This window comes from Furipterus horrens, unplaced genomic scaffold, assembly GCF_987537825.1.
Source record: "Furipterus horrens unplaced genomic scaffold, mFurHor1.1.pri manual_scaffold_8, whole genome shotgun sequence".
NCBI lineage: Eukaryota > Metazoa > Chordata > Mammalia > Chiroptera > Furipteridae > Furipterus > Furipterus horrens.
The window spans coordinates 36,970,239-36,988,422 of NW_028327178.1; the positions used below are offsets into that span (position 1 = coordinate 36,970,239).

Sequence of the window (18,184 nt, forward strand, 5' to 3'; positions counted from 1 at the left end):
ATGGTGTTCCTCACTACTCTGCAGAATCAGGGTGTGGGGGAGATGGGGGTATTTCATGTTCCCTTACCAACAACTGCTGCACATTAGCTCAGGCTCCACTTTCCCAAAGGGAGAAGAGTGCGTTCACAAGGGCAAGAGAGGCTGAAATAAGTAGTTGCTTAGGAAACAGGATGGCGTGGGTGGGAATGAATCCAGGCTTTGTCTCCTCAGGGAGCGGAGGAGTGACCAGGTGTCATGGAGAGATGAATAACTCCTAGAGCATCAATAAGAGATCTGGAAAGACAGGCGCTTTTGCTTTGCTTAACTGACAACTGAAATTGTTGTACTTAATAGGGAGGAAACTATTTTTAAGTGAGGGGTTGGTGGGACAGTGTAGTATTGGACTCAGGCCCCCTGATCCTGGTACTGGCAGTGACCAAAATGTTTGGCCATCCTGGGCATGTCAGTTAATCTATCTGGTCTCAGTTTCCTCATCTTTTAAACAAGCCCAGAGTTAATTAGATTGTCTCTAAAGCCCCTTCTAACCTGTATCTAATATTCCAGCATTTAGTCAAATATATAACATTTACCCTTTCTTTTTTCCTACACATTCCTAGTTTATTGCTTCTCCTCCATTTTACGTGAAAAACCACAATGTTCTGGGAACTTTGAAAATACTTGAGTGAACAAATACAGTTTTGTGAGGTATTTATTAGAATATTTCTTAGTGAAAGGATAATGCCAAATTGTGGTCAGCCAACTCTCCTGTGCATTCACAATCATGTTTCCCATATCATTTTTCAGATTTCTCTCAGCGTTGGGAGCGTTATTTGTTTTTGGAGGGATGTTAATCACTTTATAGTAGTTTTATGTCATCCTCTATTTTTCTTCAAGCATGAAAGCTTTATCCAAAATACAGTCTGGAAGAAGACATTCTACATAGATACATACTCTGTATTTATTTTTCTTTCAAATGTGTTGTTGCAGGTTTTTTTCTTTGCTGATATATTTTGACACCTTAGAGTTGTAACCTGCTGTTCTCTTTAATTGCTTATTGTTATTAATTATATAGTGGTTACGTAGTTGCCTGCTTGAGCCACTTGGCTGTAAAGAAATTCATTTATCATTATTGCCATTGGAGCTACAGAAAATTGCCAGCATTCTATCCAGAGATGAATGCTTTTGAGCTCACATCCAGCAAGATTTTGAACATGGGTCAAATCCTTAAGTGTTTTCTTTCTGCTGCTACCCTTTGCTCCTTCTGGTCTATGCATTGAGTACCTTCATTTTCTATTAGCTTTTGTTTTCAGTCCTTGATTTGCTGCCGTTTCAATGAAGTTTATATATTATTCTCAGCACTCCATTTAGGGGCCTAGCCAAATAGTGCCCTTTATTTCCTCCCCATATTCCTAACCATAAATTTTCCTTCTCAGAATTTCTTTTATAATTTCAAATGACATTCCTGTCTTTACAACTTTCCTTTTGAAATTTTAATATTGAATGGACATAGCCGTAAGCCTCACCTTTCCATGAAAGTGGTCATTATGACTATAAGGCTCTTCTACCCACACTATAAATAACTGGATGTATTTAGATTCCCAAATTAGGAAACTGACAGTGTAATGAATCAATCAATCAATCAAGGATGCACATATGCAAACATGGGGATGCATACTTGCACACACCCAGCTACTTCCTGATATCTGTAGTTTCTTTAAATCTGGGCTTAATTTAGAATTCATGACCCCACAGCTGCACATGCCACAGAACAGCCAGGCCAGAGCGCTCCTCTGCCTTCTGGCAGCATGACATTAAATTCACACTAGTTAAGCCAACTTAAATTGAGCCTCCTTGAACCTTCCTAAATAAAACTAGTGGCCTTAATTACAATCAGGCCATTTAAAGGTTATGGAGCTCTAACTAGTACTGCAGTATATCACTTTAATAATGCACGAGAAAATTTCTCTAAGGGGTGGCATCGTTTGATTAGAAGAATTCAAGTTTCACAGCACATTTCCAGTAAACTGTTTTTAGAAATCTTATTGCATTTATTGTGCCATTACCTTTTTTTTATTCTTCAAGGCCAAGTTTCTAAGGTCACACCAACAGAACAATAAAACGTGAGTCATTTGCAAACAGCATGCAGTGTTGTGGTTTTTGCATTGCTGCTAGTGATTTTCTTAGTTTCGCCACTAAGTGATAAGAGCAGGATCAAGTCCCTTGAAAATCTGAGGCTGGGGCCCCCTTTATACCCTCGTGCCCCACTGCAGATATGACTTGTGCTTTGTGGTGAACACTGATTCCAGCACCACAGTTCAGAAGATATCATCTTTGTAATAATCATCAATATTTTAGTTCCTTAGGAAGATCATTAGCTTTGGAAATACCCACCTAGTTTCTTGTCTCAAACCTGTGGACCCTTAAGACCCCATGGTTGTTGAGATCCATAACATTTACAAAAGCTGGTGAACCTCATTCCATTTTTTTTGTTTGATCTGGGGTCTTTTCGGGGGCTGTTTTGTTTTAAAATCATCAGCAGTAGCAAGCTACACTTTCTAGAAAGGATAAACGTTGTCTCAGCATTTGGAGACTTTTTCTTGCACATAACTAGTGGCTTTATGACAAGAAGATTTTACAAAAGAAAGAAAAAGCCCTGACCATTGCCATAAGCTCAGCAGAATAACACGAAAATATACCTGATGAGAGCTGTGCCCCATGCATGGCTGGTGTTGCTGGCCCACTGCGCATGGAATTAATATTGACTGTGGCACCATCTCAATTCTCAAAGATGCTTTCCCGAGAGAGTTAACTTTGAAGCAGATTACATTTAGTGTATACTGCATGAACTCTCCTCTTCCAATTTTACCAACTTGTGGGGTTTTTTTGTACAGTACTCTAAGGTAAATATACTTGTACTTCCACTAGTGCCAGAAGTCCCAGATGTGAGGGCAATAACAGCAGGTATTTAACATCAAATAAGAAGTTTTAAGCAAAGAGTGAAATAATTGCATACATCTGATTTAACCAATTAGTTCAAAGAATGGAGCTTCATAATATAAGAATACATAACTATTAATAAAAATTGTTTAAGACATGAACTAGGGGCCTTGGATATATGATATAGAGACTTCTCTGTGACTTGGGACAAATAACAGGCAGTTATTCTCTCTTTTGTGTGGTTCTGTTTTGTATTTCTGGTATCAAATATGTAACAGCATTTTTCCTCTTGAAATAAGGGATAAGTTTTGACTCATAAGTTTCTTGCCAGAGAAAAGCTGGCAGATAAGATAGCTACTTTGTTAATGCTTTGTTTTCTAGAGTATTTTAATTTCATTTCAGGAAATAATGAAGACAAGCAGTATAAGATAAGTCTGGCTAGTTTAAATTTGTCATATGCATAGGGTTTAATGTATAAAGGAAAGGAGCAAACTTTAAAACTCAATTGATAAATAATAAATATTTTAGTGTTAGTCTGAGCATTTTGTTCTGATGACATCAGAGGTAGGACTAACTAAGTATGCATTTCCCATATATTTAATGAATATTTATTGAGTCCCAACACTGAGCTCTGTACTGTTTGAGGTACTTGGCTCACATCGATGCACAAAACAGACAAATGTCCTTGCCCTCCTGAAACTGGCCTTGCAGCACACATTGATGAATAACCCAAACTGAGTTCTTGGCACTTTCCTGGTGCTAAGATGTCCTGGACTTCATCATCCACTCTTTAGTAGGCAAGGCAAGAGCTGAAGTGCATTACTGAATTGGAAACCTGTTACGTCCAATTATATCGTCAGTCTGATTATTATGGGAAATGGAAGGAAATTTTTTATACTGTCCTTGCATGCTCACAAACTTTCTGTCAGGCAGAGAATAGAGCAGCACTAAAGATTAGGTGGTGAAACACTTTATAAAAACAAAACAAAACAAAAAAAAAGCGAGAGTTACTTTCATGTATTCAAGTGAATGTAAATGAAGAAGAAAATTGTTCCTTTCAGTGGAATACGGTGACATATACTGAAGTCAAAGCTTTATATAAGAAGCTATTTTTTTTTGAAGCAACCTTAATTTCTAAGCAGACCTAGAGAATAATTTCAGATTCAGTTTGTTTCAATTCTCATCCTCAACCTTGCCCTTTTTTTTTGGACTTACATTACTTTTACTAAAAAAGCATGTACTACTTTTCTTGGGTCAGATTTTTCTCTTGGGGAGTGGGGTAAGGGGAGCTCAAAGCGATTTTCACTGTCTTGCTGAAAAAGAAAACTGATGTTCGTTTGTTTGTTTTTGAACAAAAACATGTGGAGCCCAAGTTTTTACCTTTAAAGCTATTTGCTGGCACTGTATGTTTTCTCTGAGACTTCAACTATGGGGCCCATGTTTAGATTAGGAAAGTAGAGAAAAGAAGGATGAAGCCCTGGAGGTGCAGACATACTGGCCAGAACTGAAACGTATCTTATCCTGAACTCCAAACTTGTGCCAAAATATCGCTGCCAAGTCCCCACAGGTGGAGGGAAGCCACTTTTTTAGTGGGTTGTTTGTTTTATTGTTTATTGTTTCAACAGCATTTCAGTGTTTTCTCCTGCATAAGAATATTCTAATAACTACTACCCACAACTGATAATAATAGCCAAGGAATTGGATGGTATTACATCTCAGAGCATCTAAAATCCCACTGCCTGTCTCTCCCATCCCGACCCACCTGGACCTCCTGCTAGTTTCCAAGCTGCTGATGTTTATGGGGCCCTAGGCAGCCCCTGGGCTCTTTAAAATCTGCTGGGTGCAATGCAGCCTACCCCAGCTGAATCGTTTCCTGCTCCAGCCCTGCTGATAATGAGAAGTTCAAGATGGGAAATAACAATGGTTATTTGCTTATAAAGTCCAAAAGCAGTGTAGCCTTTAGATCATTGGCCAAAAACAGGTAATAACTGAGTAAACACAGACTTGCACCTTGTAATTCTCCTTGAAAGAAGATTCTGCCTGAGACATGTAGAATGCATATCATTTTGCTTTTCTTGAGACGCCCAAGGGTTAGGCACTTATATGTAAATAGTCAAAATCAAGCTCCCTGGTGCTCATTTACTCTCAGCAGTCCCAATGCCCTTTCTCTCCTCCTGTGAGTCTTATGCTTATGTCCCATATTCTTCTCCTCTGTGGCATGGAAATACTTTCAGTGGCAGACGTTCCCATATTGCCAGTGCGAAAACTCCAAGAAGGTGCTAGTGTCAGTCCAAAGGCAACACTCATTTTCATGTTAAAGTATTCAGAAGAACAAGGCAGAAATGTTTAACCAGTGTAAAGAAAAGGTTCACACAATGTTCAGTATCCTGAAATTCTGCTTCACTTGGAGGCTTCATGACTAATCTACTGGCAGACTTTGAGCCCTAAGTAATATTCTCCATTGCCAAATTAGCACCTCAGTGAGCTTATGTTACAGTTGTGAAGTATTTTCAGTATATAATACAACAAATTATAGTGGCCTGAGCGCTGTGGACCTAGAAAGATGTGATAGCTGTGTTCATGGCAAATTACAGTACAGTCCACCTATTTTTCTACTCCTGGTTTCTAGGGTGAGCCAACGTAGCCGAGGGGTGAGTTTTGTCATGTATGGCTTTTCTTTCTTACTCCTCAGACCCCAAGCTTATAAATGTGTGCTTGGAAATTAACTCAGGGAAGAGGAGAAGCAAAGGAAGGGTTGGGGGTTGGGCATTGGTTCTGGGCAGTTTTCTTGGATTTAAATATGTGTGTGTGTGTGGGTGTGCGCGCACGCATGTGTGTGGTACATACATTGGAACTGGAAAAATTACAACTGCAGGGCATTTGATGCTCTGTTTGGATTTCGAGAACAGAGTTTACTCCCTCTCGGATCAGAGCTGTTAAGTATGGCCCTGCCACATGATGATGCATCAGGAGGGGTTTATATCTTTGGACTTTAGCCTGTAGAGTTACGCAGTGGAAGAGGCTGGAGGACCCTTTGGCCTGTCTCAAGGGTGAATGAGAGGAGGAATTCTACTTATAAACAGTTACAAATTGGTCCTCAGTAACGGCTGCAGTGTTGATCAGACGGTATAAGGGGCCCCCCAGTGATTCCTGGGATAACAGCTGCATGTAAGTCATCCACTGAACATTTGCTTGTAGCTGCTCTCGATTTTTGTTTTTATTGAAGGAGAAGGAGTGTAAACATGGGACACACAGTCTGGAGGCTGCTTAAAGGGTTTCTCTCATTTAAAGCTTATATTGAAATGTCAGTGTCTTGTGTTGGGTTAACAATTGCCATGTTGGAGCTTATGATTTGAGTTGTGCTTGAGCATCCAAATGGTAACTATTATTTTTCTGTTACAAAACTGGCTGATTAATACTTGTGTTGGTCCAGGTTTTATAAATTGGAGAGAAAGACATTATCATTCCCCTTTGAACTGGCCTTAGACAGATTTTGTTCTTATAGTAGTTTTGTAAGTGATTACTGCATTCCCTACCAAGGCGATGAGGTTTATTGCAATTATGTATTCAGGCTCTTTCCTTTGAAACATTTAATATTGGAGTAAATATTTACCTTAGCATCAGTCTCTTCTATGTAGACTGGATTCCTGTTTACATTTATGGTCACACTTAAATGAAGATTAGCAAATGGAAATAATTATTTAGCTGAAATATATACACATGTGAAATTATTTCTCAATTACACCCTAAACCATTTTTGGGCATGCTTTCAAGTGGCTTACCGGGACCGGAAGTCTCTGGCCTCCAGCATGTTCTCCATGATGAGAGCTTCCCTCTCGCCTTTCCTGGCAGTGGGTCCAAGTGCTGGCCACATGACTGCTCCCCCACCCCCACCACTACACAACAGAGAGGGGCTTCCTGATTGTTCTAGAAAGAAACAGATTTATACTGAAAGTTCCATATTCTTCTCATTAAGATGACTAATTTGCACTCCAATGTTTCTTTCTCCCTTTCCTTGTGCTAATTTCTGCTTTCACATATATTTGGTTAGACTGCTTTTCAGTGTAATGTGCAATAATGGAGTTTTTCTGTACTTCATAATATTGCTCATTTCCTGCCTGTTTGGCTATCAGAATTTCAGTGTTGTAATCAATCTTTATTAATAGGGTATAGTAAGGGTAGTATTTTTTATTCTTTAATTTCCAAAGTTACCTACAAAGACAAATCGTGCTCATTGTAGAAAATCTGGAGGATATAGATAAGCAAAAAGAGGAAGAAAAATCTAGAAGTTTCACCCATAGATCCCATCTATAACTCTTAATAAAACAGGGCTGTACTAGCCTATTATATCCTTAATGGAATATTGTAATGGTTATTAAATCAATTGACTCGGAATCTCTTTTTAATAAATGAGTCAGGCTATATTATCCAATTACTGTCAGCTGCTACCTTTCCAGAGAGCAGAAATGGTTACTTTGATTGAACTTTTAAAGCTTTAGGCACCTTTATGAAGAAAGAAGAAAAAGAAGTAAGGTTCAGCTTGGGACTTCGTAAGCAAAATCTTCAGTCTAAGGCTTAATTAAGGTCACCTGAAATTGGAAGTGTTGATTGCACCACCTCATGAATATTGACTTTAAATTAAAACCACAGTTATTCTTTACTTTTCCTTACTACAATACCTTATATCAGATAGGAAGGCTCAATTTTAAAAGGACACAGCCAGATCCCACAATATTGATTATTTTTAGAAATCTTTGGTAAGACACTGCTCTATGCCCTGGCCGGGTAGCTCAGTTGGTTAGTGTCATCCCAATATGCCAAGGTTGTGGGCTCAATCCTTGGTCCTATCTCCCTTTCTTTCTCTCTCTCTCTGTCTCTCCCTCCCTCTCCCCCTCTCTTACTCTCCCTCTCTTTCAAAAAAATCAATAAAAAAAAAAAAACACTGCTCTTAGCCACACAGTGTAAATATTATAATGTGTAAGAGTTCAGTTAAACACAGACCCTGAATAAGGTAAACTTTTAAAATTCTTATTATAAATAAGTCTCACTAGTTTACTATTACCATCTATTTCCCCTTTTTCAATTAAAAATTATAAAATGAATTATGTTAACCAGTTATAAAACTGTTTTTGGGTCCGCCATCTCTCTCATTCACTCTTCATTTGACCCTGTGGTCATAGGCAAGGGTGCACACAGGGACAAACACAGGGAAGTTAACAAAGACAGGAGAAATGTGTGGGTGTGTCTTGCCTGGAGTGTTCTGGCTTTGGCTTATCTGCCATTTGCTGTGTAACAATCAGATATTTTTCTCTATACCACAGAAGTAACTAGCAAGTTATTTGTTGGAAAATACCTCACTATGTTATTTATAAATGAGAGGCAAGTAGAACTTCCTGCACAATTTCAATATTCCAATATGCTTTTAAACTGTAAAGAGTTCTGAAAAGGCTGGATTCGATAGTTATTATCCTTGCTGTCACTTAGTGCTTTCCCAAATAAAGTATGCAGTTCCTGAAGACTGAATCTGCACTAATAATGTATAAATACTTTATCATTGTAGTCACCTTTTTGTGAATTCACTTGACGAAATTTGGATTATTTTACAGTTTGTGATGAAACTTCTTTGTTCTTTGGATAAGAAATAAAATCGATAAGGACATTTTCCTTGTACTGATACACATGTATCTTTTATTGTTTTCCCATATATTACTTTTCAAACAAAATACTTGTAGTCAGGAAAGATCACATCACATTAAAGATCATCCCACCTTGCATAATTTACTTTATGTTTGTGTAACCATTAGTCATTAGCTCCAAAAAACCCCACTAGACCTCTATATGTTAATCACAAATATGGCAAGTTTATGAATTCTAAAGCAAATGTGTATACCTGTTCACATCCATAGGCCACATATTGTAATTTATAGATAAAATTAAAACTCTTAATTACTGTCTTATTATCAAAATAAAGGTATACAGCATTGAGGAATTAGAAAATGTTTAAATTTGGGAATTTATGTTTCTTAATAGCTAAAATGTTTGGTAACTATAAGATTAAAAAAAAGAAGAAGAACAGATGAAAAACCCTTGCTCTTATATAATCCCTAAAGCTTTTTGTGTAACCCCTTGTCATGTCAATATGCACAATTAAACTCCTTCTTACATAATTATAATCAAGGAATTTACTGTGCCACCCAAATACAGAGTAGGTTTTTATCTCTTGTGAAATGTAGACAGTGCTGGGTGGCTTAATTAGTGCTTTGCCTCTCTTTTTACAAATTCCAATCCTCTGCTTCTAAAGGCTCATACTTGTGAGAGAAGGAAGATTAGGAATACAAATGGAGTGATTTTACTCCTAGTTAGCTAATAATAATTCACTTTGTAATTGGGCTTTTGTGGTGCCAGTGATATCAACTGGTGAAGGACTTAACACACACATGTTGTGTTGAATGAAAGGAAATAACTTTGAAGTATAGACTTGTTACCCACACAGTGTGAATTTGTCTTTCATTCCCTAGATCTGCAATATCCGACACAGATGTTCCTTAGTAGCATTTTTAATCATTGTAAATAAGGGAAGATAAAAGTATAGCTTGATAACAAGCCAGGTTAAATTGCAGCCTCTAACTCTTTACTCTTCCTAATAAGTAGTCTCGGTGGTAGATAGTGATGGTTTATAACTTATCTGCTAAGGTCCCAGACCCTGAGCCAAGCTGCATGGGTTTGAATCCCTCAGGTTATGTTTTGGCTCTTCCAATTATTGTCCCGGTGACTCAGAGCAAAGTCACTTAAACTCTGGGTCTCATTTTCCCTATCTGGAAAATGCGAATAGTAGAAGTATTCTTCATATGGTTGTTGTTAAATTAAATAAATCCATATCTGTAAGCACTTAAAGTAACAGTATCTGAAACTCAGTAAGCACTAAAAATATTTTACATTGTCCTTTCTAGGGCTGCTGATTTTCACTTCTTATAATTGCAAATGGAAACAAGTTAGGATAATACATAAATTTTCAATTTTATAAATGTTTTAACAAGGAAAAAAGCAATGTAAAAACAATGGGTTTTATCTATAACACAAATGCTTCACTTTATATAGCAATTGTTATTACATCTAAATATTTTTCTACTATCTTGTTCCTAGGACATCAAGGAAAAATCTAGGACTAGGGAAAAGTGAGCCTGGAGCTCATAAATATGCCCTTGGGGAAAGATGGGCAGAGTCTAGATCAGGGGTAAAGTTGAAACTGTCTTACAAAGTAAAGGGAAGAATGAATTGAGAAGATATGGGTGCCTGGGAGTGCCAAGCAGAGAAAAAAGAGCATTTATAGGATACTATAAGCATTAATAATATTTCACAATGCCAGAAATTCTTGAAGTAGAAAAAGAAAATCTTATCAATGGGAATACCCCTAAGAACTTTATCGTTAGAAATAGAAAATTCTAGCACTTTCTAGATAAACCAAAGGGAAGACCTGAGGAAGAAGCTGTTCATTTTTCTATGCATCCTTGATTTTAGGACTTTGGAAATACACAGTCCATCAAACTATGATAATTAGAGAAAAGAAGACGCCTGATTATTGATGTATCAATTATGCTTTAAAATCTTAATAAAATGCATTGCCCTTCTGATAATTTTTGGATTTTGAATTTCAGAAATGTTTTAAATGGATATGAGAAGGAAATATAGCCTTGAGGGACTTAACTACTTATATACTACTACATGTTTATATTTGGTGATAGAAATGGTTTAATGCATGCAAATTGTAGTTAACTCAGTAGTCCATTGAAAATATGATGGCCTTTAACTTCTCTGTTCATGTATTTTCCTTAACAGATGAAGGACTGAACCATGAATGCAAACTCTGCAGCCAGACCTTCGACTCCCCTGCCAAACTCCAGTGCCACCTGATAGAGCACAGCTTTGAGGGGATGGGCGGCACCTTCAAGTGTCCTGTCTGCTTTACAGGTAGGCAGGTTACTGCAGGGACCTGGGGAGAGTTTCATGGCTACATCACTCATGTCTTTCCCACCAAAGCATACTTCCCACTGCTATGGCCTTTACAGATATGACTTCAGTTCAATTTGAGGAGAAGATCTTTGATTTATGCTTATTAGCATTATTGATTGCAGACTACTTAAAGGCTCAATTGGGCAGGAAGGTTAACTGTTGGGATGGGCAAATGGCATTTCAAGTTCTCTCAGAAGTTTGCACTTTTCCATTTGGAAAATGACGTCCACATATGTTCGCTTTTCTCTTCTCGACTCTCAAAGGTTCCCAAGGCAGAGACTGCCCACACAGAGCTCGCCACTTTTTAATCTCAGGACATTTGACCAGAAGTGCCATCATGTTGTCAGCACATGCCTGTTATTTTAAAATGAGGAATTTTATAACATTGCCCATTAGAAGTAAAATGATTATTATAATCCTCCTCAAATTCTTTGAACTCAGAAACATTTGACGAGGCGTTTATTTCCTACAAAATGGGAATTTTTAAGGTAGACTTTGATATAAATGTACACATTTAAGAAGAAACTTTCATTAGATGTTGTAGCAGTACAGCTTTTAGCAGCAAAGAAAAAAAAATGTAAATCGGAAACTATAATTTGCAGCCCATAGAGGTTGACATATGATCACACACATTTCTGGTACTTCCCCAACAATGACAAAGTTATTTTGGAAAATCCTTTGTGATCATTTTGCATGTGTCTTGTACTCAGTGGTTAAGTCCCCCGAGGCTATGCTTCCTTCTTATTTGTCAGAAAAAGCAAAACAACACAAAATTGACTTCTCAAAATTGACTTCTTTGTTTCCAGAGCAAAATTCCAAGCATTGATTATTAACCTTCACCGCATTCAGCCTGTAGATTTCTGACCTGTAATGAAATAAAAAGAGAGGGGCCGTGGTCATGGCAGAGGTAGCACAGGTAGTGCCTGCGTGTGTTCATGCCTCTGCTCTCACAGTATGCCTCCGAGGCATCCTCGTCCAATAATTTCATCAGCCACTCCTTCTTTGAGAACTATTTTTTTATTCTTCCAAACTTGTATATAAATATCTATCATATACTGTTTTTCCCATAACGTAGTATTTATCCTATGATACAAGTCATGAGTCTGGATTCTTAATAAAAGTTCATAATAAGTCTTCATAAAGTGGGGCGGGGAGGGGGGGCTGGGTCGTAGATCTCCTCATCATTAAGACACCTAATAAAATAGTTCTTTCATGTTGTGGCCAGAAACCTCATAAAATGTGCTAAGTTATATGGATATTATTTGCAAATCTATAAAAAAAAAACCCTAATTTCTTTTGTGTCAATGTAGGTAAAAGACAAAAATGCATTAATCATGAACAGTTTACATTTTCTGGGCTTTTAGACCTGAATTGTTTTAGTGTATCTTGAAGTAATTTTAGAAATAACAATTAAGGGAAAAAAGAAAAAAAATAACCCTTCCAATGTTAGGTGGGAGAGGAAATCTGAGCAGTTTTTTAAGGTAATGAGAAATGTGATTAAAATGTATGACTCACAAGAACAATATTCTAATATTTTAGGTTGGCTGGCAATTAGAATAATTTTAATGATTAGAGTAGAGTCAAAGTCAAATGCCAACATCTTTAATAAATCCTCTCCCTGCCTATACAGATTAATATTGTAGATGCAAACTTTTTTAGGTCACAGTGCACCAGGCATCCATCAGAAGTCAGTTCTGCCAACCCAAACACTGCCTCTGGCATATACAATTTAATTATTAATAGTATGTCTCCTAGGTAAACTGTTACACAGTCTTAGGGCCTTGTTTTGTAGTCATTAAAATTGAACATGTTTATATTATTGAAACCCTTGCATTCAGTGTGTAGGCTGAGTTGATCTTAAAGTATCCAAAGAGAATTTACCTGGGGTTCTGTTTCATATTTATAGACAATGCCCCAGAGTAGCTGTGGGATATAATTTTTAGCATTAACACATTTAAATAGAGAACTGTTTGCTAGCTATAACTTTAGGCAAATACAATAAATAGGGTTTTGGCATTTATGATTTCTTAACCTGTGGGTTGCTGAGAAATAAGAGTTATTTCTGTTCAGGCAGGGCTGTACATTTGACAACTTTCGACTTTATTTTAAAAAGATTTATAGGGAGCTGGGCCTTTATAAGCCTTTACTTTGGAGCTGTTTGGGTTGAATCAGGTGCTTGGTAGAGTGCATCTTAACGAAAGCCAGAGACCCAGCCATGAGCAAAGGTGACTCAACACTCCCCAGGTCCCTAGCAGTGGTCACCTCCAGAAAACATGCCATTCAGTCTGCTGAGTCTGGGTCTGTTCTCAGGGAGTCCTCGACTGAGGACATTTCAGAAAGAAAATAACCCCCAGTTCACCACTTCTTATCATTTCAGTGTTTGTTCAAGCAAACAAGTTGCAGCAGCATATTTTCTCTGCCCATGGACAAGAAGACAAGATCTATGACTGCACACAATGTCCACAGAAGTTTTTCTTCCAAACAGAGCTGCAGGTAATGTTCCCATGAGGGAGATGGGGATTGAACTCAGTTCCTCTTCTTCTTAAAGGAAACAAGGGCATTTTAAATCTGGATTCACAGTATCACTCACCCTGGGCCACCATGATGCTCTGTGTGTACTGGGGCAAAGGGAAAATTAGAGGCTGGATTAACAGACACCAAAGTAATTCTGCCTCTAGCCACTGTCAATCATAAAAGGAACTAGAATAGACCCATAATTAGACCTTCTGACCCCGTGTGATAGACCTAGGGGTCAGATTTATTGGACTATGGGATCATTCACCTCACTTGTCATGGCTTCTTCTCACAAACTCTGTTTTATTCATGTTCTGTTCCACCAGGCTCCAGGCTGGATGGACGTCCGGGTTATTGTCCTGAGGGGCTTAAAATTGGAAGGGAGAAGGGAAGAGAAAAAAGGAAGCTCTATTCTGGTTCAGTATGTGTTTCTTCCACAGAATAGAATAGTTATTACTTAGTCATGCCTTATAGTTAAAATGTTGACATCAAAGATGTTAGGTTTAGCCTTGAGTCCCACTTGCTAGATATGTGACCTAGTGCAGGTCCATAAGGTCTCTGAGCCTCAGATATGAAGAAATGATACATAAGTGTAACACTTAAGGGGTTGGTGTTAGGTAATCATGAAATAACAGATCTGATTATAAGGTATAAACTACTAAAGATAATATAATTTGGGTTGGCTTTATTATTTTTAGCAGTAGTCTGATAGTTAAAAAATGAGTAAGAGACCTGGATTCTATCCCAGAAATTTACTTATTATAAAAGAAAAATAACATTTTTTTTTGTTGCTTCATCTGAAAAATGGCATAATACCTATCCTCAATTTTCTGGGAAATAATATAAGAGTAACATGTTTTTGTTAAACCTTGTGGGTGCCCTTGGAGGAGAATGGATTTGAACTCAAAATTATTTCATTATGAGCATTATTATTAACAGTACATTTATTTAGCCTAAACTGGGGTGGGAGTATAATTATTATTTGCACTGAAATCCTTAAACAGCCTGCAGAGGCACGGATCTGGCTGCAGCAGGAACTCAGAGCCCCACCCTCTCCCTAGTTTCTCATCCCACACTGTGGACCCTGGGGCAGCATTGTATGTACCTCCCTTGGCTCAGCAGAAGACAGAATTATGTTAATTTTATGTCAAAATAAGGAATTTAGAGTTTATCTTCTCAGTTATTATTCTATCAGTGAACGCCTAGCAAATTAAGGAGGTGAAACAAAAAATATATGAACGAATGCGTGAGCCCATTTAATTGACAAAATATGTCAGGGGACCAAAATTAAAGTTGCTCTCTTTTTATCACTTCTAAATAGAATTCCACTCTGTCACATCTGTAAATTGAGTATAGAAGAAAGGTCAAGTTAGACTATTGTTTAAAATTATCTTATTAAAATAGCCTGAATTTCTGTCTGAAAATATATTCTTATTACAATAGGTATCAAAGGAAAAGCCATTTTGGTTTTTATGGTTCTGTAAAGGGTGTGGCCAATACACCTTGTGATTCCGTGACTTATTATGTGAACTGTGAAGCAGAAAATCAAAGTGGTGGAGATTCTGTGGAGACCGACTTCTATCTAATGTTTTTGAAAACATTTGTAATAAAATTCCACTTTTGTACTGTACGGTAGTCCCCCCTTACCTAAGGAGCATACATTCGAAATGCCCCAGTGGAGGCCTGAAAACACAGATAACACTTATACATACCTATTTTTTCCTATACAGACACACCTATGACAGAGTTAAATCTATAAATTAGGCATAGTAAGAAATTCAGAACAATAGCTAATAATACAACAAAGCAATTATAACAATATACTGTAATGTGGTCTCTTTCTCTCTGTTAACTGATCTGATAATCAAGAAGGCTAAAGTGACTAATGGGCAGGGGATGTAAATAGTGTGGATGCACTGAGCAAAGGGATGATTTCTATCCTGGAGAGGGCTAGAGATTGCACCACACTACTCAGAAGTACATGAAATTTAAAACTTATAAATTGTTTATTTCTGGAATCTTCCATTTAATATTTTCAGACTACAGTTGACTATGGATAACTGAAACCATGGAAAGTGAAACCATTGATAAGGGAGTACTACTGCATTAGTAGATCCTAACGCAACTAACCTGGTGGTAAAACTTCAATGTCTTTCATTAAAAGAGCCCAACACTGGGGCAGCACTTGCTTGTGCCCATTGTAGACCAGACAAAACTACAATTAAAGACATCCTCAAGGCTCCTAGTTTCCTTTATGGTGCATTTTAGGGTTTCATGGAACATACAGTATTCACTCTTTTCTATAATTAGTATAGACCAGTGATTCTTAAATTCTTCAACCTCAGGATGACTTTATACTTAAAAATGATTGAGGACTACAAAGGAGTCTGATTCATGTAGCTTATTATCCATTGATGTTTTCCATACTAGAAATAAAAATTTAGAAATGTTTTAAATGCAAGAATACACAAATATGCAATTCTGTTAGCTGTCAGAGAGATGATAACTTCATATGCCAAGTAGCCTCTAGAAAACTCCACTGAACACTCATGAGATAAAGAAGAGATTGTAAAGGACAAATAATATCTTAATGTTATTATGAAAATAGTATTGACTTAATAGACTCCCTGAAAGGATCTGGGAGACCCCTAGAGGTCTCCGAGTCACACTTTAGGAACCATTGGCACAGAAGATATGTTATAAAACACATGACTCTTTAAGATCTTAGGAGGTTTTTCTGATCTCAAGAGGTAAAACTGCTCTTAAAACATTTCTACTTTTAAATATGGTTCATTCTTTGAGAGCTAAAAGAAAAAAAAAATTCTGACTTACCCATTCAAATTGTGATCTGAGCCAAAGTAAGTCTTATTTCAGAATCCAAAGTTGTGAGCATTGTTTTTTCCAGTCCAGCAACTCAGAACCATACATATTTGGTCTTGATATGAATACTCAGGGTCAACCTGTGTGTCATTCCTTACTCAAGAATGGTATTTATAGTTAGTATGTGATAATTATTACAAAGCTAGTAACCAGTCATTGGAATATCTATTCATTAGGTCTGTTTTCTAAAATCCCCAGTAATTGCAATGGCTTTTAGTGTCAATACATTAAGAAAAATGGATTAGAATTAATTTTACTTTTTCTAGTTTTGAATGTGTTGCATTTTTATGCTTTAACCTTAGGAGTTCTCAGTCCTGTGTGCATTTGCTTTCAGTCCCCAAATTACCTTTTATACCTGTGTATAGAGGGAGAAATTAATGTAATTTTAAAATTAGATTTATTTCCTGTATAGAAAGTGAGGATGGTAAGTATATGAAAACCATAATACAATTTTGTTAATTTCTAGAATGAGGGGGGAAATGGACTGAAATTAAGGTGACAAGTACAAATTAAGGTTGGTGATCAAAATAGCAACAGAGTAGAAAAATGAATCTATTGTATCAACCCACAGTAGATCATGCCTTGGTACGTAAAATAAATGCGAATTTTAAAATTGACATGTGTCATTCCACTTGAATTGATCTATGATTTTATGTCCCTAAAGTTTAGAAAGAAGGACTTTTCATAAAAGGTTATAAAATTAAATTCCCGAGAACTGAAATCCTGTTGTAGATTTGAAAGAATGTAGTATATTTGCTTCTTATATCAGTCGGTCAGTAGGCAGCCGTCCGTCTCGAGAGACGATGGTGTAGCTTCTTAAGAGTCTATCTGCACCGCCGAGAATGGCTGTGCAGTCCGACTCGGGAGTGACACGGTATCTGTCTCCTCCCGTGTTGAATCGACATCTTGAGATGACGCTGGAGTGTCACCTCCAGTGAAACTGAAGCTACAGAGCCTGGGCAGGGTGATATGGAGGGTCTGCTGTTGCCCAAGCAGCAGACCCCCCCTCTCTTCGCGGCTGAAGGGTCCAAGGGAAAGACGGAGTCAATACAGCTTGGCTTCAGGTGCGCCGCAGGAGTTGCCGGTGTTGACTACAGCGTCAAACCGCCTTAGGGACTCCGGCTCCGGATTTTCTGTCGGGGTTTACTCCCTTAGCCTTTCCCCTGAAGAGGTATGCTGCAAGGCAGCGGAGGTTTTTTGGAGTCAGAGTTTTCCTTCTCTGTTCTTATATCACAGTGAGGCTAATAGGGTAAGTTTAGGAGGAGTATTCCAAATCGTCCAGTAACATAACTATGGTGCATCTTGTAATGGTTCATAAATGATTTCATGACTAATATATAATTTACATTTCTTTCACTATTTTCTCCCAGTTAAAAACACAAAAGCCTCTTTTTGTGGATAAAAGTGCTTTGTTGGAGATAAAATTATATACCCAATACACACACACTCACAAACACACACACACTGTGTTGTTTTCATTAACATTGCCTACAAGGCCTTTCAGAATTCAGATAATTCCTCATTATACACTATCAGACCTCATCCTTTAAACGTCACAGACTATAATTCCTTTTAGGATTAATGAAACCTCTGTTTCTATGGAACACTCAATCTAGGACAAACCTTTTGCCAGTGTGGAATCTGTATACTTCACATGATGCTTCAATCTTTCAGACCAAAAGTTCTAAATGCCAGTCCAGAGATATATGATGTATAATTTTTGGCAGGATATAATCTTTTTCTTCTAGTAGAGTTTTCTCCCATTTTTGCAAGGAATTCTAATACACTTTAAAGGCCAACTAGCATGCTAGCAGGGAAGATGTGTTTTGGAATAAGAGTGCATTATTTGAACTAAATGAACATT

At 37.5% G+C, this 18,184-nt stretch overlaps 1 protein-coding gene across 3 annotated transcripts in view; it reads left to right on the plus strand.

Annotated features, from left to right (window-relative positions):
* Window positions 1-18,184, plus strand: part of ZNF521 (zinc finger protein 521) — a 307,230-nt gene that overhangs the window by 267,973 nt on the left and 21,073 nt on the right. For all 3 annotated transcript variants that reach the window (XM_090285695.1, XM_090285693.1, XM_090285694.1), the window contains 2 exons: window positions 10,753-10,884; window positions 13,304-13,419. In XM_090285695.1, coding sequence (XP_090141821.1) covers window positions 10,753-10,884; window positions 13,304-13,419 — 248 coding nt within the window. The remainder of the gene's footprint in view (window positions 1-10,752; window positions 10,885-13,303; window positions 13,420-18,184) is intronic.